Source organism: Gouania willdenowi, chromosome 16 (genome assembly GCF_900634775.1).
Source record: "Gouania willdenowi chromosome 16, fGouWil2.1, whole genome shotgun sequence".
NCBI lineage: Eukaryota > Metazoa > Chordata > Actinopteri > Blenniiformes > Gobiesocidae > Gouania > Gouania willdenowi.
This window is the reverse complement of record NC_041059.1, coordinates 15,914,077-15,938,270: the sequence shown is the minus strand read 5'-3', so window position 1 is coordinate 15,938,270 and position 24,194 is coordinate 15,914,077. Positions and strand designations below refer to the sequence as shown.

General features: G+C 38.2%; 1 protein-coding gene across 2 annotated transcripts; it reads right to left on the bottom strand.

Moving 5' to 3' along the window:
- Positions 1-2,416: 2,416 nt before the first annotated feature.
- On the bottom strand, positions 2,417-23,926 carry mindy3 (MINDY lysine 48 deubiquitinase 3). 2 transcript variants are annotated; one of them, XM_028471447.1, is made up of 16 exons: positions 23,808-23,926; positions 23,165-23,492; positions 21,724-21,803; positions 21,015-21,075; positions 20,693-20,905; positions 20,490-20,541; positions 20,217-20,331; positions 20,014-20,087; positions 19,805-19,884; positions 19,630-19,700; positions 18,621-18,701; positions 10,758-10,830; positions 8,661-8,733; positions 6,107-6,194; positions 3,864-3,935; positions 2,417-3,231 (listed from the first exon to the last, which is right to left on the bottom strand). In XM_028471447.1, the coding sequence occupies exons 2-16, from the start codon at positions 23,256-23,258 to the stop codon at positions 3,082-3,084; spliced, it is 1,377 nt and encodes a 458-aa protein (XP_028327248.1). In that variant the 5' UTR covers positions 23,259-23,492; positions 23,808-23,926; the 3' UTR covers positions 2,417-3,081. The 2 variants fall into 2 exon arrangements, with proteins under 2 accessions (XP_028327248.1, XP_028327249.1); XM_028471448.1 differs by having other exon boundaries at positions 23,736-23,894.
- Between the last annotated feature and the right edge of the window lie 268 nt (positions 23,927-24,194).

Here is a 24,194-nt window from a genome sequence, read left to right as displayed (position 1 = left end):
AGACTAAACCAATTCAGAAAAAGAGTCAAAGCAAACTATCTGAGTCGATGCTTCGTTAACCTATTCGACATCTTATCCACGCACTGCATTGTGGGATTGGGAGGAAGGTCACAGTAGCCAAAATGCATGCATGGAAAATGACAGAAAGAAGAAAAATACAAACAATCAGTGATTTCAAGCAATAAAAAGTGCAGCAATTAAAAAAAATATATAAAAAAATGGTCTAAAACAAGAACATTTTTGGGAAAGCGAAAGGATGAACTTGAAGCACTTTGTATGCAGCTTGAGACCAAAAGTGGCCGATTGTTCCTTCAAAGCAAAGAGCAGATGTCAGCTGCTAAAAATGAAACCAACAACCTGCTGGTTTTAGACAGCCGGAAACTGCCCTAGATTCCCATTGGGATCTTCTTGACAAATGGGTGGAGGAAAGTCTACTTATATGTATGTATAGTCACTTTGAAGAACATTTGACTGAAAGGAATGCATAGACACAGAAACCAAGTCAGTTTCATTGTGGTTTGATGTATTAAGTAATTATAGCAATGATTACTTTGAAAAATAATGTAATGTTGCTTTCTTAATGTTGAAAGGAAACCACATTTGTCATTAAATTAATAAGTTAAATGTCAAATTTCACATTTTCACTTTTGAACTTGAGGGAAAAACTTTAGTTTTACCTCAATTAGCACTATTATTATGTTTATTTAGGCAATGTTGCCTATATTAGACATTTATTTCAGAAATTCCTATACTTAAAAGGTCACATGAGTGAAATTGTTCTGTCAGATTGTTGTATGTTTATTTGTTTTGTGTAATGAAAAGATGTTTTTTGATTTTTTTTTTACATTTTTGTGTTATGTAAATCTGTTAGTTATGGAATAAGATAAAGAGGCATAATTATGTGATTTTTCTTATATGATTAATTGATAATAAAAAAAATAAAAAAAATATGCTTTGTCTGACCGACTTGTACCTGTTCAGGGTCATGAGGTGTCTGCTGGTGGCTTTCTCCAGCACTCAAAGTGCACAATAGGTGGAAGCACACCCTGGACAAGGCACCAGTCCATCACAAGGCAAACACAGACACCTCACAGTCCCATTGAGACTCCAGTTAATCTAACATACATGTTATTGGATGGTAAATGGAGATAAGAGTACTCAGAAAAAGCCCATGTAAGCACAGGGAGAACATGCACACTCCACACAGAAAGTTCCTAAGTATCCACCCTTCATGATGTGAGGCAGATGTGCTCATATAACCCCATTCACCATGCACTGGGCTGCCCTTATTAAAAAAAAAAAAAACTGGATAGATTAATGGATTACTTAAGTGTTTTTCTACTATAAAACAGAACACTGTTGTCGTTTAATCTTTAAATCTGTTATTTATCAAGTAGATAGTTTAAATTAAATTGAGGTTTATAGACACAATAAGGCTCAGAGCAGCCTCACAGTGCAGTGAGAGCAGCTCTGCAGAGGAGATTCTGTCAGCTGATAAAAAACAGGTGAGTAGTCGAGGTGAAGAGTGCATGAGAAGAAAAGCAACCTTGACCTGCCAGGTGGAGACGTTATTAGTCTTGTCACCAATCCTTCCTTCCATCCATATCTTTATTGAGTGAAAATGTAGAGTTTTCATGATATATAAAAAGCTGTGGCTCTAAGTCAGCAGGATACACTTAAAACTAAAGCATTTTGGTCAAAGTTTATGATTGATATCTAGCTCAAATCTACAGCTATAGACTTATATAATAAAACGGTCATACACCTTTAGACAGTTTTTGGCTCGTGCTCTCATCACCTCACATTCTTTGTGCAGCAATTTGTAAATGTGTCAGAATAAAGGCGAGAAGTGTCGGGTTGTTTTTGTTGAAAACCAATTAAAAAAAAAAACACAAGATGTTTTTACTGTTCACGAATAGTGGAGAAAAAAACATGTGTAAAGTGAGAAGACATCGGATTTATTCTCGTTTTGCAACATTTTATTTTTTCATTTGTCTGACTCATGATGACACTATACATCTGATACCTACTTTAATCCAGCTCAGTTGCAGTGCCTGTGTGACCATCTCTAATGAGTTCCTCCTCTGTCCGACATCTAATAAACCTCTCACAGATATCACATTACCATGCTTTATTTTTCTCCTTTAGGAAATCCACGTGCCAGTCACAGATGTATCGTCTCTGTCTAAGAAAGAACACTTTCTGTTCATATAGAGCGCTAAAGTGTTTTGAAATATTTACTAACTACCAGCAGTCTCTTGGGATAGCAAACCTTAGTTTGTGTGTGATTTAGTGATGACCTTGGTCATCTGAAACCAGTTTATAGTACATGTTGTCCAAGACACGATATTTATGCGAGACAAGCAGGCTCGAGGTCAACGTCATATTTTAAAGCCACCAAGCCAAATAAAAAAACTCTTGAACAAAAACTGTGTTTATTTCAGAAGTTTTAGGAGTAATAATAAATACATGAGCACTTATCCAACATCCCATAGCAGTGGATGAAACACACATACACAGAGCACCTAAGCCAGCTTCATCATGGGGTTTTAAACACTTAAACCTATGCAGATCTCCACATTTCTGAGTCTGGGTTGGTCCCTGTACAGTGTAAACTCTTAACAGTGACAATAATAAGCGGGAGTGTGTGTGTGAATGCGTGTTTTCCTATATGTGGAAAGCTTTGGTAGGAAGTTCCTCAAACAGTCCTGTAGCTGGATTAACAGTAGTGTTTCACAGTCGATTGGCTCCATGTATGATTTGATGTTATTATCTGTTGGTGTCTGCCTTCTCTCAAACTGCAGCCAATGGGAGATGTAAAAACAGTCACTCACTTATTATTCATTTGTTTTTGTTAAACATAGTGTGAAAAGCTGTGGAGAATAGCATTAATGTGAGAGGTGAGTATGCACGTGGGAATGAATGTGTGGGGCTTTATTAGAGTTAGAATATCCGCTCCATCAACATGTCCGTCTCCAGTGTGCCTTTGTGTTAGCCTTGGTCTCATTCGTCTGTCGTTCTCTGTGCAGTGGGGCAGCAGTGGTCCGGCCACATGCAGAGACACACACAAGGTGTCTGATGCTAGTTGAGTGACGGAGAGCGGTCAGTTGTCCACAGCAGCTCGATGTAGGGCCACTTGGTCTGTAGGCAGCGCTTCACTGGAGTGTCGTCGGTCCGAACCATGGGGTCCTCAAAACCCAGCACCAAGGCGGTCCCTTCCACGTACTCTACCTGATACCACACACGCACACACATTAATGTGTTTGACTTAAATATTGATTTTAAGTGTTCGAAAGGTTTTTGTATGTCAATTTGTGGAGTAAAATTATGGAACAGAATGAGTGGGCCAGCTGAAGGGCCTGAGCACAGAGGGTCTGTTATTCCCATCAGGACCTATAGGAATGGAAATACCATCACCGACTAAGGGAAGCCATGCTGTGTGTGCGTGTGTGCAGGCCCAACATGTGGTGCCATTCCCACATTTTAAAGGTGGAGCGTTGGAAAAAGATGTGTTACAGACTGGGGAGAGATTTGACAGATGATGGAAGTGATATTAGCAAGAACGGATGACATTCACTGACAATAATTTATCAGCCTGAGATTGCATGCTTGGACAGAATTTAGGCATTTATAAGAGCTGAACGTGGCCTCAGTGGGAGAATTAACTGGAGAAGAATGAGGCTCAGTGTGTGACTTGGAATGGATGGACAGTCTATTATAATCATTGAGGGTTCTGTTTATCCTGCACAGGCTGTGTGTGTGTGTGTGTGTGTGTGTCATGATGGGAGAAGAAGAGATGGACTTGGGAAAGAAGACTATGCATATGACAGCATTAGAGAAGAACTGGTGGAGGAGCGGCCTACCTTCTCCTTGTGGTTAGACTGCTTCAGTCCATTGTAGTGGTAAACAGGAAACGAGTCTGGGATTCCTGAATCCTGGAGCACAGTGAGGATAAGGAGGTAAAGACCAACATGGGGACACACAAAGACTCAAACTACACTCTAAAAATTGTATTTCAGCAGTAGTTGAACATCGAGTGAATTTCATTCAGATTTCTGCTTCAGTGAAGGAAGTTTAAAACCTGCTGTTCTCATTTGAGTGAACCTGAATCAATTAGGTTTCTTGTGATGATGTGCGTCTGACAACATGACACCCCTACCTTCTCTAGAATTTCTCTACAAAAGTTTCTTGAAGAAAAAAGTGTGCTTAGTTTAGTTTTATATTTTCTTCCGACTTAAAATTGTAATTTTAGTTATTAGGCAAACAAAAATATAATTTTAATGCTACTTAAAAATGATATAAAGTTAGTGGCCTTAAGGCTGTAACAAAACTTTAAGTTGACTTGCCGTCATTTTAAGTCGGACTAATGCAAAACATTGATTTGAGAACAATTAAATTATTAAGTCCAAGTGACTTAAATTAATTGAGTTAATCTAACTGATCACCTTAAAATCAAAGAACATGACTCATTTAGGCAGAGGTGGCAAAAGTGCTCGTCTTCAGTACTGAAGTAAAAGTATAGATACTTGAATGAAAAATGACTCTGATAAAAGTAAAAGTATTGAAGTTGTTCCCTTACTTGAGTAAAAAAAAGTACATGCTACTAAATTTATTTAAGTAAAAAAGTAAAAAGTAAAACAAATGTCCTTTCAATAATAAGACAGGGTTTTTAAACCATGCAGCAAAATACACATCTTTCATGTTTTTTAAGAACTTGTAGAAAAGTGGTACATGGAAATAAATGAAATCTGTTACATTTGAACACCTGCAATTTAGCACTTATTATAGATAACACTAATAAAATGCAAATGCTCAGTTAAACCGAGAGCAGCTTTGGGTTAAACATTTTTAAAAACTTGAATAGGTTTGGATCTTTTTACATCGTGACGTAATCTTCGAAGGTCTTAAAAGTAACAAGCTCATTTTTTCAAATGCAAGCAGTAGAAACCACAGATTTGTTTAAAAATGTAAAGAGTAAAAGTAAAAAGTCGCCACAAAATAAATACTCAAGTAAAGTACAGACACAGTACAGTAACAAAGTATTTGTACTTCATTACTCGTCATCTCTGCATTTAGGCGTCACCGATTGAAACAATTCAGTTAAGTTGGTCCAACAATTTCTTTTTTTTAGTGTAAAGCTCCGTTTACCAAACTTTAAAGTATGTATTTGTGTAATGTACCCTGCCACACAAAGCATAACAAACATATTCATGCATCAGTGAAACAAAAACTACTTCTCGAGACTGAATTTGGCGTAAAACTTTAGAAATCTAATGGCATGTGTTGTCCACAAAGCGTGTGCCGTGCTTCTCATGTTTATAAGTCTATATATGAAACTCTAACCCTCATCCCAATCCCACGCGTGTCTGAGTGCGTGTGTCCAGTTGGCTAATGGTGGTATAATTTCTTTGTGGCTTGAGGCTGTTCCTCGGTCGAGTCCCTAAAGCCCTGATCACTTTAGCACAGTTCCCTATCTCTCTCTCTCTGTCTTTCCTCTCCTCCTCGCTCTTCCACATAAAGGCGCTAAAAGCTTGCTCTAAACTTCTCTATGTAGAACGGTCATGAAGATTACAAGCTCAAACATTTTACATTTGATATATATATATTTGGCATAAAACTTTGATTTGCTGAAGCAGCACTAGGGCTGGGTGATATATCCAGCTTTTTTCATATCAAAATATTTGTTTCAGGAGATACTGCTTTCACTACTTCTCAGAACAGCATGAAAAACACAATTAGATTAATTCCTAACACAGACCTTCCCCTAAACAAGGCACACACTATAGAACTCACTCACATGTGCTGTCCCTTAATGGAGAAAAAGCCAAAAGTGGCACATATTGTGCAGCTGTTTGTGATAAATGGGCCTGTGTGGCATTTTGCATCAGTAAATTTAACCCAGAATTGTTTTTCTGGTCAGACCTCATTTGAATTAAAATGATCCAGATTTATATATCGCCATTTTGAGAAAAAAATATAGAGATATGAGTTTTGGTCTATATCGCCCAGCCCTAAGGAGCACACCATGAAGAAGCACTAAATACAACATAAGAGTAAAGCGCTTTTTCACATAGTACAACTCTTACATTTAATGGCAAACAGATACCTGATCAGGGAAGAACTCCAACAGGAACGGACCCAGAAGGATGATACCCAAACTTTCTGGATCCAGTTTACTCTTCACCAGACTGACGCTGAGAATGTACAGGGACAGAAACATGAACATTAGGTACGTGGAAGCGAAACAAAGCCAATTAATAACAGACTAAAAGCACAGACCTATGAAAAAAATCTACATCCCTAATCACTTAGTACATGAGCTCAGGAATTATGGTTTGGTCAAAAATATAATACAACTAAAAATAATCCTGTCCAGACATTCCTTTGGGTTAGATCAGTGTTTTTATTTCTCACAGATTAGAAACAAAGCGTCTGATTGACCTTTTAAGGCAGAGAGAGAAAGATAGGGGAGACGGCATTTTGCTCATGTACACTAATGCAACTTTAAGTAGTATTATTAATACTGCTGAAAAAGAACAGATCAACACTTAATAAGTACTTGAGATATTGTCCTTTGAGTTGAACCTTTTGCACTCACTAAAGAAACTGTTTTAATAAGAAGTTTTTTGACCTCACTCATTAACAAAGCTAAAAGACACCAGATACTGTAGCCTCCATTCTGATAAGAAACAAAGTATAAATAGTAACTAAAAAGCCTTAAAATTGTCTAAAATGGTTATTGCAGAAAAAATAAGAATTCAAAGCAGACAAGTGCAAATGAAGTGCAGCTTAACAACTTATCCAGGTGCAAAAATGTGTTGAATGCAGCTATTGTAGTTGCAAGTCAGCAGGAAACTTCAAGACCAAACTGGATGAATGTATTTCAGAGATGATTAAAACTGAATCCCTTTAAATCAACTTTATACCCAGGGGTGCATATAAGTGGGGCGCAGGTGCACAACAGAAAAATCAAATGAAATCTTGCGTCACGTTTTTCTGCACTTAAGATTTTAGGATTGATAGAAGTAAAAAAAGAAGAGTCTGCCACTGATTCTTTTTTAAGTTGATCAGTCACGTGTGGATTTGTCCGTGTCTCGTAGAGGGGCGGGGCTACAGACACTTCGCAATGCACACGGAAAAGGGAAAGAGATATTCATACAGAGACAGTACGCCAACATGGTGGAGGTGAAGGGAAATTAGTGAAAGAAAAGAGAACAAAGTTTGGACCAAATGTAAACTATGACATAAAAAAACAGCATATCACACAGGTTCCACTAACAACCTCCACATATCACATTCACCAGACTGTAGTTTATCATTTATTATTGAAGCACTCCATTTGACGTACGGGAGTATAAAAAAAACAAAAACTTATCTTTAACAGTGATATATTTATTTATTACAGATAATTTAGCAATTTAGTAAGAGAAAATCTGAGAAACCACTTCAGACCAGAGATTAAAAAACTTTTTGCAATAACCCGAGGCCAAGACAAAATAGTTAGGTGCACCCGTTATTACTTTTGTTTACCCCATATTCTATGGTCTGCCAGGGCTGTGATGTTAAGAATCACGTAATCACGTTTTTTGTTAGTAACTCGTTTAAGAATTATGCAAAGTAAAATGAGGACTAAATTTGTGGCTTTGTGAGTGCAACTGGTCAGAACAAAGTTTAACCAGTTTAACATCTGCCTTTCTGCTCTTGAGAATAAGTGGCTGCTAAAGAGTTTTTGAAAGATGGCTCAGGTGTTACATCACTAATCCGATACCTCAATCACCCCCGCCCCCTTTGTAAGAGAATGGTGTTTGCACTATAGTCCATTTTTAGACAAACATTGATTTTTTTTCTTCCCCTTTTTGCATTCCATTGAAAAGGCACTCAGCCACCTAAAACCATAAAATGGCATTACAATTGTTTATTTATACGAACTAGGCTTATGGTAAATCCGTTTAACAATGAATTCAAGTGATAAATATCTTCTTTCAGGAATATGGAGCTGAACTTCAGCTGAGAAACAGTCAGCATCCAAAAAGTTGGTCAACCTAAATTGACAGCGGCTGGCGTAAATCACAGGACGTGTAAAAAATGCGGAACTTTTAACGAGCCTCTAGAGAGGCGTCAATTTACAACGGGGTGATATTCATATTGAGTCAATTTGCCCATGAACTTCAGGAATGGACTTTGCCTCTTTGCACTAAGAGTCTCCCCTCTCTCTCTCTCTTTGCTGTATTTTGTTGTGATCTATTGGCCATCTGGGGCTCTGTAGACCAGATCAGTAGTCCAGACTCTTGGCAAGGACCACGGCTGCAGCATTTAGGGGCTTAAAGCGCCTCCAAAAAGAACATGCTTCTGTTGGAAGTGGCCCTTTAAAGCCTTTCCTCCATCTTTCAGTCTTTCTTCCTGTCGTTAATGATCCCCGCCCTCCTTCAAGGCTCTGTTCCCAACTTTCTTGTCTTTCTTCTGCAGCTTTTATGATGAGCTCTCTCTTCTCTTACTTTATAGTAGAATGGTAGTGTAACATGAGCAAGGGCTGCTGACCTGGCCTGGCCGTGACTTAAGAGTTGGAACTTTAGAAGCTCTACAGGTGCCACATGTAGGCATGAATACACAAACGCCGCAAAACACAGAGAAATGCCCACAAAACCTTAACCCACACTTACTACTCAGGCTCCGAGACAAGGTCAAGAGCTTTCATTACATCCTCCAGCAAAGATTCAGGGATGAAGCCATTATCTAAAGAGGAGGCATAAAAGAAGACATAGTGACCGTGAACTAAAAAAAAATGAACATGCTTTAATGAATAACCTTTCCTCCCCACACACGCTACAAGATGTTTTTTTACATGATAGGGCATGGGAAATTAACTCATCTCACACACATTGCACACACCTAGTTCGTCCTCTGTGACCTACATTCCTTGACCGTGATGATTGCTTTACCTGAGAAGAGACACTTTAAACACAAACATGTGTTTTTCCCCTGTTCTGGCTGGTGGAGCACATACACTTTGTGTCATTTCAACAACAGCCTGTGTGGTCTGTTGTTTAGATACACAAAACCCAAGTGTGTTGCGAGTAACATTAACTAACAAGCCAATCCCCTCACCAGCATCTCAATCATCTCCCTTTGAAATCACATGGTATTCTTACAACCCATTCTGTAATCGCCAACACTTGGGACTCTTCCATACAATACAGTTCAGAGGCAGTTGGCATAAACAAACACAATGGGACTGAAGGTGCCTACGTGTGCATATGCTGTGAGTCACTCTTACTGAGTGAGAAACCATCAGGTTTCCTCTGTGTCACACAAACAGAATATTGCCTCTTCTGCATGTGTTGTGTCTATAGGTGCACCTATTGGTGCCCACGCATGCTGTTAAACAGCAGGAAACAAAGTGTAGACAAATACAAGACAGATGTCAGTCGTGTTTACATATGTTCTGTTTTTCTGCACTGATGACGCTCCTGTGATAAAAGCTTGTTAGAGAGCAAACAATATTCCAGTGAATGAGTTTATTCTAGACTCCAACTCAAAAAATAAAAGGTATGTAATTCTTGTATTTAATTTATTTTTGAACAGAAGTGTGGCTCTGTGTAGTATGTCTATTTTAGCAACAACTTCTTGATCTCCATCTTGTACCAAAAAAAAGACCATACTAGAATGGCTTTTTTTTTTTTTTTTTAACTTTCCCTGCAGTCCTGAGGTTGCATGGATGATTAATTTCTCATGACATAATAAACAACACAATAAATATTTTACTATTAGTGTTCCACTCCATGTTTACCACCTAGAGGCAGCAACACAGGAGATTTGGGGAAATTAAGAAAAGCAAAAGATGAGGTAGGATAGTTGATTCAGCTGTCAGAAGACCTGATCTCAGTAAACTAAACAATAACAATGAATAAATCAAGGACAGAGAGACTGAATCTGATCCCACTAAAAGTATCAAAAATGAAGATAATAAAGTGATGATGGCAATAAAGCAGATTAGTTAAGATTTAAAATAAGTGACTGATTTATGCATTCTGAACAGGTGAGAGTAGACAGAACCCATTAGAAAAATGAGCATTAGAAAATAAAGAACCAATTCTCAAAAAATGCTTCTTTTCTTTGTTAAGCTGTTAGATTTATGGCTGAAAAAAGAAGGAATTGGTAAACCAAATACCAGAATACATTTTTGTGGTTATAAATGAAGGTTCTAACCCATGGCCCAACAGGTGTCAGTGCGCATCGTTGGAGTATGTTGGCTGCTCAAATACATCAAAGTTCATTCTACTTGACAGTGACTAATTTTATTTTATTTAGATCATAATAGTACTCACAGAAGAAAAAAACTGATAATCAATTTCATCCATTTGTCTTTTACACCTGATTCTACAGCTCTGGGTGCTGGAGACAATCTCAGCCAACTGATGGATGTGATTAAGACTGGATAATTCACCAGTCCGTTCCACAGGACAACTCAGTTCTCAGCCCCACATTTATTCCCTCCAACAGGCAATTTGGAAACATCAATGGACTGATTGTACATGATGTCATTGAATGCTTGGAGAAAACCTGAGCACCTAAAAACTAGGGCTGTTACTAAGAATGCAACTCTTGAAATAATTAACATTTTGTTCACTTGAAGGTCATGCTCAGCCTCATGATTTTTACAAAGCTAGTGAGGAAATGAAATAAAAAAGATGTAGAAACGAGGTGGGCAAAAGGAATATAAATCATGTATGCAGTAAATGGAATGTACTGTTTATTACCTTCAGGATCAAATGACTGAAAAACCCTCCTTGCCTGTTCTGATGGAGACTCTGGTCCCACCAGTGACATCTCCTGTCAAGAGACAATCAGATGGAAGAATAAAGGTTTATAGAAAAAAAAAAAACATAAGGAAGCTACGCTGTACATGATTACAAGAAAAAGTACAATCCAGATTTGGACACATGAGGTTTGAAGTCAGTGACCGGGGAGGAAGAGTGACAGGAGGAGATGAAAAACTACATCCCATAACAGGAGAATGTTGCTTCATTAGGGTTGAAATACTAGAACAGCATAGAGGACAAAGAGACCAGATTATCATCCAATCACGTCCCACGGATGGTGATTGCTTGCTCAAAACTGAGCAGCACTAATGCAAACCAAACTGCTGCATGAAGACATGAGGTCAACCAAGGGTGGTGGATGGAAAGGAGAGGACATATGCTTTATGTGTGGTTAATAAGGGACAGGTGCAACTGCTGTAGTCCACTAGAACAATAACTGACCAGCTGATAAGTTCGGACAAATTGTTTTTGGACTTTAAGGACGAGTCTTCAATATGCCACATCATTCTCTCTCTGTGCTTAGAATTATGAAGTGCCCTCAGATCCTCAGATTTGGAGAAACATCAAAAAATATAATGGCAAGCCTGAAGCAGAAACTGATGAGTGAGGTTTACAGTAAAATTAGGAAAACACACTGAACCCTTCTCACTTTTAACCCATGACCAATCTCAACAGAATGCCTCCTAGTGTCTGCGCTTATCTTGTTTTTTAAAAACATTATTTGATATTTTTAAACATGAAGTCAGATCTTACAGTGAGAGTCCAAAAGCACTGAATTCATCTGATGCCAATAAGCCACACTGTACGAAAACACTGATAAGAACTGCAGGGGCTGGAGTCACACATCTCAAAACACTTGGAATCAGTATTTGGATGACTTTTGGGGGAGAAGATAAGATTCCCATTTATGGATAAAATCAGATTGTTCTGGAAAAGAGACCATTTTTTTGGTCCAAAAAATATATTTTCCACACTGCCATGTAGGGAGTGTAGATGAGTCCAATTATTCTCACTGGTATTTCAAAAATAAACTATGATAGCAATATATTCATAATCACCAATTGCTGGACAAACACATCACACGTGAAGATGAACCCTGCTCATCTTCTTTGGCATGGCTTTATTAGCTGGAGCCTCAGATACACACGCATGTGCACGCACACATACACACACGCAGCTTGGGTTTCATGACCCAACTTCCAGCTGCAACATCTTCGGATGCTAAGGAAAACAGTCCCACGCTAGCGAGCATGTGCTCACACATTGCTCAGTCACACAGCATACAGCAGGCGCCTGATGTGTTAACATTACAGCCTCCATAAATCTGATACCCCATTTATCATGAGCCAGATATGCCTTTGTTTCACCTATGAGGGTCGAAAAGTAAACCCCGAGGAATAAGGTGATGAAAAAGTTCGTCAGTAGTTGACTCCATGTCTGTATCGAAAAACACAAAATGTTTTGTTAGACTATAATTACGCCTTATATCTTAACTAAAAAACACAAGACTTGAGAGCCTTGATTTATCTCAGGATGCCCCAATGGACCTCATCTTCGAAAGCTAATCTTACATACTTCATCTTCTAGGCTTTTGTTATCACCTGGTAATCTACAGTTTCAGTTTAACAAAAAATATATTCAAACATAAATCACTACTTAAAAATATATAACAAGACTGAAACATGCAGAAGAAAAAATGCTTATATGCCCAATATAAGTTCAAGTTGCCTTTTCCAATAATACTTTGCATAACTCTAAAATATATTGTGTATAATTCTATTTCTTTATCAACATTATTCCACAAATTCATCCCTAGAACAGACAGACATCTTTGTTTTACTTCTAACCTTGCTTTTGGTAAAATGAGCATAAATTGATCTCTTCGGCTGTATTTGCTGGTCTATCGTTAGAAGTATTGAACGCCTTCTAGAAGAGCATTTATTTTTGCTTTGAACAATATCTGTTATTTTATAATACAAAATATATTTAAAGTTTTGAGTTAACAAATAATGAATGTCATAACATCCTGCTTGTTTATCAATCGTACAGCCTTGTTTTGTTTTTTTTTGTTTATTTTGCAATCAAACAATATAATTTATTGTGGTCAAAAATTGTAAACAAGGAATTGTAATTAAGTAAATATTTTGTTTTGTATGACATCAAGTGTTTTGGAGATTTTTGTCTTCATATAATTTATGTGTTATGTGTCCAAGATAATTTATAGTCAATTACGACTCTCTCATGATGAAAAGGTCTTGCTATACTGGAGGAGAAACTGTGTTTAATGGTCATTAACCAAGTGAACGAGCATCCTATAATGGGTAAACACACCAAACTAAAGCCAGCCAAACAAACAGTGACTCACAGGAACATACAACGGTGAACATAGACATACAAAATTGGCAGCTGGACCAATGTGACTGTGTTTGTGATGACAGGTCTGCATGGCTGTCTTTGATCTGTGTTTTACTAGAGGCCTGAGGAAGATGCTGCTGAGTTGGAAAACATGGTCATGGTCCTAACCCACTCTGCGGGAGGGTCCATGTGTGACTGTGCGTGTGTGTGTGTATCCTGACGAGAAGTCATCTTAAATGCTGGAACCCTGCATTCTATTCAAGTAAAAAGTGCATGCCGCAGCACTGATGGCAGATTTTTGGATGCGCGTCTTGGGGAATCAAGCAGCACATTCCGAGCACTGCAGTATGAATACTTAATCACATCATTGACCTCTATGAGAGTGGAACAACAAGCTACACAACAGGATCAAGGCCAGAACAATGTACACATACCATCCTGTTGACCTACACACACATTATACATTTACTTGGGGAAAAAGCTGTATGTGCCAAATCAAAGCTGTTTTCAACACCAACTTCTAGTTCGACATCGAAAGGCAGATGATATATTGTGTTGTTAAGTCCAAACATGAATAAAGCACTTGTTTTTCTACAACGGTGAAAAAACATCTTGTACAAATGTAACAAATCATTAAAAAAATGTGTTTTGATGTTGTCTAGAGAATGACAAAGGGAAGATAGATTATTTGAAGCTCATCTGGTTTTCTTCATGTTTCTGTTTATGGAAGATTTTAATCCATCAATGTTTGGGCTGTTGGTCAACAGCTGTTTCTGTACAGGCTTGTACTCAATACAATTATGAGCAAAGTATTTCAAATGATACACACGAATGTATCATATCTGTTCTCATAATTCAAGATAAATATAAATGTTGATAGAAGCACACCCAGCCTGTCATTGCCCAATCTCGTTAGATCTCGTAGTTGGATGGGAGACCACTGAGAATTCCAGGTGCCTAGTATGAATGTAGTGTGTGAGTGAGTGTTGGTGGTGGTCGGTGAGGCCGATGGCGCACTATGGCAGCCTCGCTTCCGTCAGTCTGCTCCAGGGCAGCTGTGGCTACAATAGTAGCTTACCACCACAAAGTATGGAGTGAAAGAATAATGCCTTCATTCTGTAAAGTATCCAAAAAAGCACCATATAAAATTGACTTATTATTATTATTGTCAAATCACTAATAGTCTTAAACTATTTTTTAAGTTTAAGACTTAAAAAGTTTAAGTTTTTTTGCTGACATACAGTGTTACATTTCTGTTATTTTTTTTTCTTGAACTAAATAGATTTGGTTTCAGAATTAAGTTTTAGAATCAGTTTTGCAGTCATTAACATATTCAACTTCATATTTAGGTTGTAATATTAGTTAGCAATAACAATACAACAGCGTAAAATAAACAGTATCTTAAACAAACATGTTCTTCATGTTTCAACCTAAAATCTGTAGGGTGCCATGGCATTACCATCATGCTTATTTACCTGATTGCTTTACAATGAGGAAGAAGTGTTTGTGTGTGTGTCTTTTAAGCGTAGAAACAAGATTTTTTTAAACAATACATGAAGAAACTGTGGAATGAATGACTTTTTCTGTGCACACCTTGGTTCAAACAATCCTTAATCTCATTAAGTAAAGGTCTACAGATCATCTACGCTGATTATACCATCTACACAACAAAACGTAAAGCTCTTGAACTGATAACCAATACTCTACGGCCTTTTTTTTTTTTTTTAAACTTTTGGGCCATTCACCCTTTCTTTATTTACGATTTCCTGTGCTACAAGAGCACACTGGTACTTCCCCCTCCCAGCTTAAACTTGATGTCCATTTCTTTGTATACACTTCAATCTTTATCTTCACAAGCAGGGAGCTACTTCAGGTGAGACTGATAGGCAGGGCACTTTCATATTGAGTTACTTTCTATCCTTTCCGTCAACATACAGAGCTATTGTACCCAGAGAGAGGCTCTGAGTGGCCTCAGTGCGTTTGGAGAGATCAGTTTCAGAAAAACAAAGCAGAGGTCTTGGACATGGTCTCCTGCCTTGTTCGTAGCAGGACCCAATAGTCTCACGACATATTAATGAAAGTCACTGTGTGCAGTCTTGCTTTGTTGAGTATGTGTGTCTGAAATGTGTTTATTTATTTAGCTTACTTTGAAAAGCCTGTCCCCAGTGGCTTTGAGCATAACAAACTAGTGCAAAATCATAGGTGAGCGCTTGTTTTTATGTGGGTTCATTGGGTTTTCAGGTGTAAGACTGGACAGTATAGTGATTTATAGGGCTGTCCTGGATGAGCAAAAGTACGTCCTACTCAAAAAAAAGAGACACCAGAGAGTAGTTAAACAGTACAGTGATGGGTCTCATAACTCTAGTCAACACCCTGGAGAAAAGGCAGAATAACGCAGCACACACACCCTGACAATGACGGCCTTTTATCCTACTACAATGGCCTTAGGTCTGACCTGTCAAACATTATTAATGACTGTTAATGGACACCGCTTTGTTATTTTTTGTTTGTACCAGGCCCGCACCCACGATCATGTAAAAACCCCGTAACTAATACGACTTCACAGAAGCTAAATCATGTAATTGTGTCGTGTTTTTATCAAACAGTATTTTGTTCCTGCCATGAAAATAAATGAATTCAGTGGACATTTTGCATCATTTGGATGTCATTTTTCTTATTTGTAGCTCTTTTTTCATTTCAGGTAGTGTTGTTCCGATGCCCTTTTTTTTGGTCCCAATGCCGATACCCATTTGTATAGTATTGGCCGATACCGATACATGCCAATACCACTGCGGGGGGTGGGGTGGGGGGGGAGAGGGTGAGACCCGGACCCTGCTGGAGGGAGCGGGATGTTCTTTGACCCCTCAGTGAGGAGGGGGGGACTGCGGTTACGCGGTAACCTAAACAGTTTCAGTGGATTCTTCTTCGTTGGTGTTCGGAAGCTTATTCTTCCGTTCGGTAGACTATCGATGGTAGTTTGAAGAATTGTTTATTGCTGTAGATGGTATTGCCGTGTTAATAGTTAGTACTTGCCGATACAGATGCCAGCCTTTTAGTGCCGTATCAATACTCCTACCGATACTGGTATCGGCACAACACTAATTTCAGGCATCTGACTTTTTGCTCTTTTGAACTTGTTCCAATTTACAGTGAGTATATTTTACCTATTGTTTTGAGAAATAGCCAAAACATATACTCTAATTCTTATTCAAAATGGTGAATACAAATTACATTTCAAATATCCCACTGGTCCTTTCTTCTCTTATAATCAGCCTCTTCCATGGTCTTGTGCAATCACATACCTATTATGTTAGTGTTGAAAATGCTTATCTTAATCCAACTCACTAAAATAAAATGTATCTGCCATACTTTCCTATTCTGAACCATCCCTTGAAGGACATTGTGCGTGTGCAGACGGTAAACTCTTAAGGAGCCACAGCAGATGCTCTCTTCCTCAGTTAAACACTAACCCATCAGGCCTTGACTGTACAAGTACACACACACACACACAAACTCCCAGGAGAAGCTCAAATACAGCCTGTGTACCTCATCACTCAGTGATGGCAGAGTAAAGACTAATGAGAGGTGTCTCAGATGGTTCGCACATCCCCACTACGCCACCTTTTTTCCTTTAAGTAAAAAAGCGATGCTCTTAAGTGCATCCTTCCTTCCAGCTGTCATTCTGCCTTTTGCCTTCCCTTGAGGGACATATATTCCAAAGAATTTAGCTGAAGGTGTACTGGGAATCCTCCACTTGGGCAGCTGACCTACTGTACACTGGATTGGACGGTTGTTTTAAAGACTGCAGGGGGGAAGAAAAGCACTAAATCTTTTTTAAACACGCGGCACTGTACGTCTCATTCATCACTTCTGAGTCTGCTGTCTCAGAAACCATATCCCATGACCTACCATTATACACACTCAATATCTCACATAAACATACACACATTTATATAACATGGGTAAGAGTGTGTATATGTGCTGGAATATTGTTATAGAGACCAAAAAGTCTTTGTGTAAGTTAAATTAGTTTTTAAAAAAAGAACACAAATGGAATTAAGTTGATGCACTAAAAGCTGCAGTCACACACGGACAGCCACTCTGAGGAATAAACACCCGTCCCCAGTGGCAGAGGGAGCTACATTACAGGCAGAGATCAGGTTTTCCCTTTTTGAGGTGACGACTCAACAGCAAAGCTGAAAGCCAAATAACAAGGTTTTGTTTATTTTTGTATCACAAACCTAAGAAAAGTGCAATCTAAACAAGATCAAAACATTTTTCAAATTACAGAACTACCATCAGAAAAACTAAGCGTATTATCCTCTCTTCAACATCGTGCAAGGACAAAATTAGTGTCAGAAAGCAGCGTTCACGTTGGAGACAATGCATACATGCACTTATGATCGTTTTCTCCATCCTATGTATGTTTTCCATCTCCAATGAAGGACATGCCTCCAAATGAAAACTCTACAATCATATCATTTACAGAAAGCATCCCCCAGAAACACACACAGCAGTAAGGATTGGTTTTCTTGAGTTCTGTACTGTGTGTTAAAAGTTTGTGAGTTTATGGAAACATGTCACAGGCAGTGGGGTTAGTTTTAGCCAAGAGTAGCTCATCGTCCAGAAATGATGACAGTGTTCGGGTCCTCATCAAAGCAACATCTCATCCACTCACTTGACAGGCTTGCTCCTTATTTATGTAACTGATAATTTAATCAATGCTATATGAATTGTGTGTCATTACAATAAAGATGATTGGATGGGTAAAATGTTCCATGATAAAGATGATAACTACACGTATTTAAGCATATACAGCACTACTAATTCAGGCTGCAACTTGTTTTGGTAGCATTAACTTGTTTAATCAGTTAATTATTAACAATGTTTTAATAGCTTATGTTTTTTGTTGTTTCAGCAGCGACATTGCCCAACAGAAAAATTATTTGAGTTGAAAAAATACACATAATTTACAATAACCATAAATTAAAAGGATGCATTAAGTGGAGGCTCTCGATGGAAAACATTGAAACCTGTTTATATCAAGGCAATATAAAATGAAAAACATGTGCAGTTAATCGCAGATTGCTTAGATACCTAAACTATGCCTTTGTGTGTGCGGGTGGATTAAATGTGTGCGTGTGTATTTGTAAAGTGGCTGCTTGGAAAACGTTCTTTTTCCTTTTATGCATGATAGGTGATGGAGCCAAGAAACAGCTTCAGCCATATATGACTATCTCGCAGGCTCATTTTTCCTTGCGTTCCCTCGTCACTTCTTTTTTCCCCCTAAATTGTTATCTGATCTGCACTATATTAAATCTGTTAAGCACGTTCCTTATTTTGCTTATTCTAACCTGCAGAAAAGCAAAGCTCACGTTACCCACTGTGAGTTTCAGTGAGTGAAATATGCATTGGCTCAGTTGTGGATGAGTGTATTGAACTTGCCTTTGCGAAAAACACTGAGAGGTGAGTTTCGCTGCCAAGAATCCAAATAGGGAACTTTGGAGACTTGAGGCATGTCCCAACCTAAAATATACAGAGGAAAGTAATGTTTAACAAATGCTATATAAAGACATGGTCATCATGAATCAGTTAGGAATTTAAATCTGAATTCTGCCTTTTTATTATTCTCTCAAGAGAAACTGATGATAGCCCTCTAAATCCTTACCTAAAAGCCGTGTGCCAAGGGAAATCACATAAACTCAGTGTTTCCAACTAAAAGAATACATAGCTCAACAAAAATGACTTTTCATTGTAATTATTTTGAACATGCAGCACACTGATATATGACATACAGTATTATAAAACATCAGTGATTTAGGAAGACATAATTATCAGACAAAGAAACAATAAATATCAAATTAAATCAAATACAAAGTCCAGAAACCTAATAATTTAATAAGTAGGTTTGTGGTGCAAGTTTGTGTCCACGTAGGAGTTGGAGATGGTTGTTTATTTACTTGGAGCTGTGTACGGTATATACACAACTCATTTTAAGGAGAAAACTACCAGCTATAAAGCAGACAAAATATAACCTGATACATGAGGTCACACTGTTGTTACTTCGATATAATTCTATTGCTATTTCACATTACAAATGCTGGCCTTTCTTATTTATGTTAATAGCTACCAGTGATTTATGTTTGCATTAATATGATCTGTTTGCATGAGAGACAAAGTAAGATGTCATCTTTTAGGAACGTTTCCTCCAAACACAAATTTTAAAACACTAACATGTACTGTATGTGTTTGTGTTCTAAACACATCTTATGTGTTGTCCAATTTATAAGTGACAACCTGGATTGTCTGGATTTTAAGAATTAAAGACCACTACATACTTGTGCATACAAACAAACAAATTCTTGCACACAAACTTCTCATCAACAGCTGATATAGGAATTCTTAGTTTTTTTTAAAATTGATTTGGTTTTGACAGGAAAATTTCCATTATTACCTTGCAGTATCGCAGCGATTCCATAAGTGTGAGGAAGCCAACAGAGGCCTGTTTCTGAATGCCATGTAATTCTACATGATGGAACAAGAAAAAGAAAAACAGTGCAACAAAGATATTAACCAATGCTGGGCAATTACAATTACTGTGGTCAAGTGTGTTTGTAGGGAATTCTTACTCATGCCAGAACACTCTCTGTCTCCATCCCACACGTTAGAAACAGCGTGGCCAGTTACAAGAAGGTTCACCAAGCTCTGACTGTGTAGGGAGAAACAAAAGGTACAATGTGTAAAAAGGGAAATGTATTGTAAATGTCAAACACATACACAAACTAGTTCTTTTACCAATGAAGTGCATTAAAATGTGACGTGAAAAGTGTTTTCGTACCTCCCATGGCCATGTACAGGGTCTATGAGAGGCTCCATGGTATCCTGGATCTCATTTCTTATGTTCTCTATACCCTTTACAGGCAAGACAAGAATATGGAAATCTTTGTTTATTTTTAGATTTAAACATGAATGCACATCCAGTAATTGACTAAACATTTTATGCTTCAAACAATCTCCATCAAACCATTTGTCTGTGTTTACCTTTGTGAGAATGACAGAGTAGAGGAATAGCAAGACTCCACAGCACCCCCTCCAGGTGTGGTAAAGAGACAGCACCTCTTCTCTCAAATCAGACACAGACGCAACAGCTTGTTTGCTGAAAGAAGAAAACTAATATGAGAGTGATATAATATGACATACTATAAATTCTCATCAGAGCTCTTTGAAACAATCATTTGAGAAATTAAGAATTTTGTTTTTAACTGTAAAAACATTACATACAGGTTGTTTTTGGGAATATTTTGCGTGACTTACTGGAGAACACTGTGATATTGCTCAAAGCCAAGGTCCTCGGCAGCAAAAGCAGCTAGGAACAAGATAACACGTGTGAAACCAAAATATTTCACACCATCACGTAAAGTAGTTACAAAACTCACTATGGTTCATTTCATGTGTTAATGTTCCAGTAAAAAGTCTGCTTGAATGCAGAAAATCTATTTATATGATAGGAAACTCACTGGATTGCTGTTCCTGGGAAGGCTGGCTGCTCTCTGGCTCTGGCACATCCTGTGTCTGAGACGTGGGCTGTGTCTCTGTGTTCCGAAGTGTGCTTGAATTTGGACTCTGGCCTTTGGCCCAGGTCACCAGGTAGAATCCCGTGGAGGGGCTAGAGCAAGCAGACTCCAAGATTTCACTCAGTGTCGAACACAGAGCAGCTTTTTGTTCCTCCTCTAACAAACACAGACATACAATGTGCACCGCGTCAAATCTAAATCCATGTCGGACACATTAATTGACAGCAGTTGAAGACAAAGAGAAACATTTATAAAGTAGATCTACCTGACATCTGTCTCCAGTTGGAGCTTTCCCTATTATAGAGAGTATTTTTCAGGAGAAAAGCCTGTAAAGAGAAAAATTTAATCACAGTATTTTGATGATTTATTGAATATTAAATGTTCATCCTTTATAACAAGGAACTCGGAATGCTGGCCTGTGAGTGGGTACAAGGTTTCCATACATGAGCCACATCTCTATTTATTGTTTGTGCTGCGAGGTGAACAGTAGGAGTGGAGCAATAGAGAGGTGAGTTTGTAGCACTGCCAAAAAGCTTATATTTAATTATCGTGGTTCTTAACAAAAAGCTGCAATATAATATGACGATTGATTGAATGTTCACTAGGAGGAAAATAAATTTCAGTGTTTTGTTCAATAGACAAACTTGCAGTTGACTAAAAATGTCAGGGCAGGACTCAGTATGTTTGGGCAGGTTGCCAGTCCATAACAAGGATAATGAACAAATAGACAATAAAACACACACACGTCTTGACATCTTCAATCCAGCAACTTCAGTAAAACTAACCGACACTTTTTTGGGCTTTGTTGGGCCCCCTGAAGATTCCCCCAAACTCTCAAGAAGATTACGCAAAGCCCCAAACTATAAACACATACCAACAGAATTACTAAGTTAAGACTAAATATGTTATATATTATCTGAATTTAAAAATGTAACACACACAGCAATGGAAAAAAAGGATGAATTGTACCATACCTGTACTGGTGCAATAACCGCACATGGTCCTCCTTCAAACTGTTCTAGAGCTGTTTGTTCATTCTCACTGAAGACAAATCCTGGGGGGGAAAAAACACAAATATACTTGTATATTTGTATTATATTACCACACATATTTGCACTTGCATTTAACAATTATTTAATACTTACTGTTTTAATATAACCATTGTCTTAGTCTCCATGTTTACTCTTACTTTTTAATAATGTATGTAGCTTTTGTAAGTGTTTCTTCCTTTTTATTTTGTTTTAATTTCTACTTGGAACTACAGTAACAAAAGTAATTTCCCCCTGCGATCATTAAAGTGTTTTCTGATTTTGGAATGCACTATGTAGTTTAGAACGTCAAATGTTGATCATCTGATCAAACTTTCCCCCTGCTTATTTAAAATTCTATCAAAAACCTACTCCTAAATTAATAACCAAACAATGGTTCCTTTTTGTTGTGCTATTGGCTTGACTTTTGATCTTGATGTTAATGTTTTTCTTTTTGCTGTTTTCTGCTCCGTTTCAATGTTTTACCATCATGTCATTTTTTTTTTTTCCATCTTGACTTTATTTTATTATTTATTTTTTCTTGCTTTAAAGGTGCAGTCTGCAACTCTTACAAAAGTGAATTTTTGTCATATTTGCTAAAGCTGTCACTATGTACGGACAGTTTTACATGAAACTAGTAGTTTGTGTGAAAAAACAGGCTCATTGAGTCCGCCCTGCTACTCCTGCAGAATTTGGCAGATTGCCAGAATGCACCACGACCGAGCAAAAAGAACCAATCAGAGCCAGGATTGTGTTTGATGGACTGTCTGACAGCTGTTGCTCACAGGCCCCGCCCCTTTCCCGGGGCTGTAGCGTTGTCTTTTTTTTTTTTTTTTTTTTTTTACAGTGTATGGTCTGGAGAAGTAGAAGATAGAATTAGCGACTTTTCTGATGGAAGGTAATTACTGCTGCTTGATTTACATTATGTTTGATTTGTAATTGTTACACTTGAAATATGTGGTGCATGTGTTAAGCAGCCGCCGTGTGGGCTGCTGTAAGTGACACTGTGTTGTTGCTGCTTCTGCTGAGGTGTGTGCACATTGAGAGAGAGAAGCGCTGCAGTAATATGCTTTTAACAGAGCACGTTATATTATTGTGATGTTGCTGTTGGGCTAACGTTAGCTTGTTAGCTCCTCTGAGGGAGGGACTTTGGAAAATTTGGAGGCAGGACAAAAGAGCAGCGAGGTGGGAGGGATCTGAGAGTCGCAGACTGCACCTTTAATTCAAGTTTAAATGTTACATCGGGAGCTCTCTTCTTCAAGCCCCTTGAGGGTTTTTTTGGGGGGGTTTCTCTGGCATGCCTCTGAAGTGTGCACTGTTGATACTATTATGCTACGTTGTATTTTAAACTTTGCCCCAAAAAAAAAAAGAAAAAAGAAAGAAATACCTTGAGTCCACCTGCGGAATATGGAGGCGGAGACAGCTCCAGCTGAGGGTCTCCCCCACACCAAGTCCAGCAGCTCCTTGTTTACTTCTGACATGTTAGGTCTTCAAAGCTTGAAAATCTTTCCAGAAGAGGACCTGTTGGTCTCTGTTTACAGTCCACTTCTCTGGACGCTGAAGCCTGTGGCATTTGGCCACAAACTACGTGAGTGGTTCCCCGCAGACTCAAGCTAGTGAACGACAACACACGGGTGGGTAGGACTGGTAACATCAACGGAGACACTCCAGCCAACGATGAGAATGGTCATAAACATGTGCTAGAAAGTATATATCTATGGGTGGGAAAAGATGGCATATTTAATTAGCAGTACATCAGCAATATCTATTCTATTACTGGCTAATTACAAAAAGCTGCACACAATTACAAACAATAGCGCTCGACACGTCTTTTAACGTGGTTGCATTTACTGTACGATTATCAAGTTTATTATTATCTTGGAGATGACGGTAAATAACATTAGCATCTGTGCTAGCGGCTATGTTCCATTGCTCTGTCATTCAATTACTTTACTGACCGTATTGACGTCCGTGCAGCCTTTATGAGCTCACCGTTTTAAACTCGTTTTATATTGAATAACTTGACTTACTTAAACAATCAGCTTAGTATAGAAGTCCCGTAATCATCATAGTTTTCCCCCGCAATGTTAGCATCTGCTGCGTCTCAATTCGTTTATTTACAACAAATAAAACGTAGAATTTACGTGACTGTTCATTGGTTGAAATCCACAAAACATAACACACGTCAGGAGGGCGGTGTCGACGCGTTGTTTCATTGGTTCAAATATCTGTCAATCAGACGAAATTATTTGATACTATTTTCGGCAGGCGGCCTCTCTGAATAATTTACTTAAATGTATGGGGGTGCAGGAATTTAGCAACTGACAATATATATATATGTATATATATTTAGTCTTTAGACTGCTCGTGCTAAAGCTAATGAAGGATTTCAGTCTATTGCCTTCTGACCCCCATCA

Bases quoted from the DNA above. Each gene is read 5' to 3' on its own strand.
- mindy3 (XM_028471447.1), bottom strand. From the start codon at position 23,258: ATGTCAGAAGTAAACAAGGAGCTGCTGGACTTGGTGTGGGGGAGACCC. The intron at 21,804-23,164 runs GTATTTCTTTCT...TTTCCCCCCCAG, and splicing joins ATTCCGCAGGTGGACTCAAG to GATTTGTCTTCAGTGAGAAT. The intron at 20,332-20,489 runs GTAAGTCACGCA...TTCTTCTTTCAG, and splicing joins CAATATCACAGTGTTCTCCA to CAAACAAGCTGTTGCGTCTG.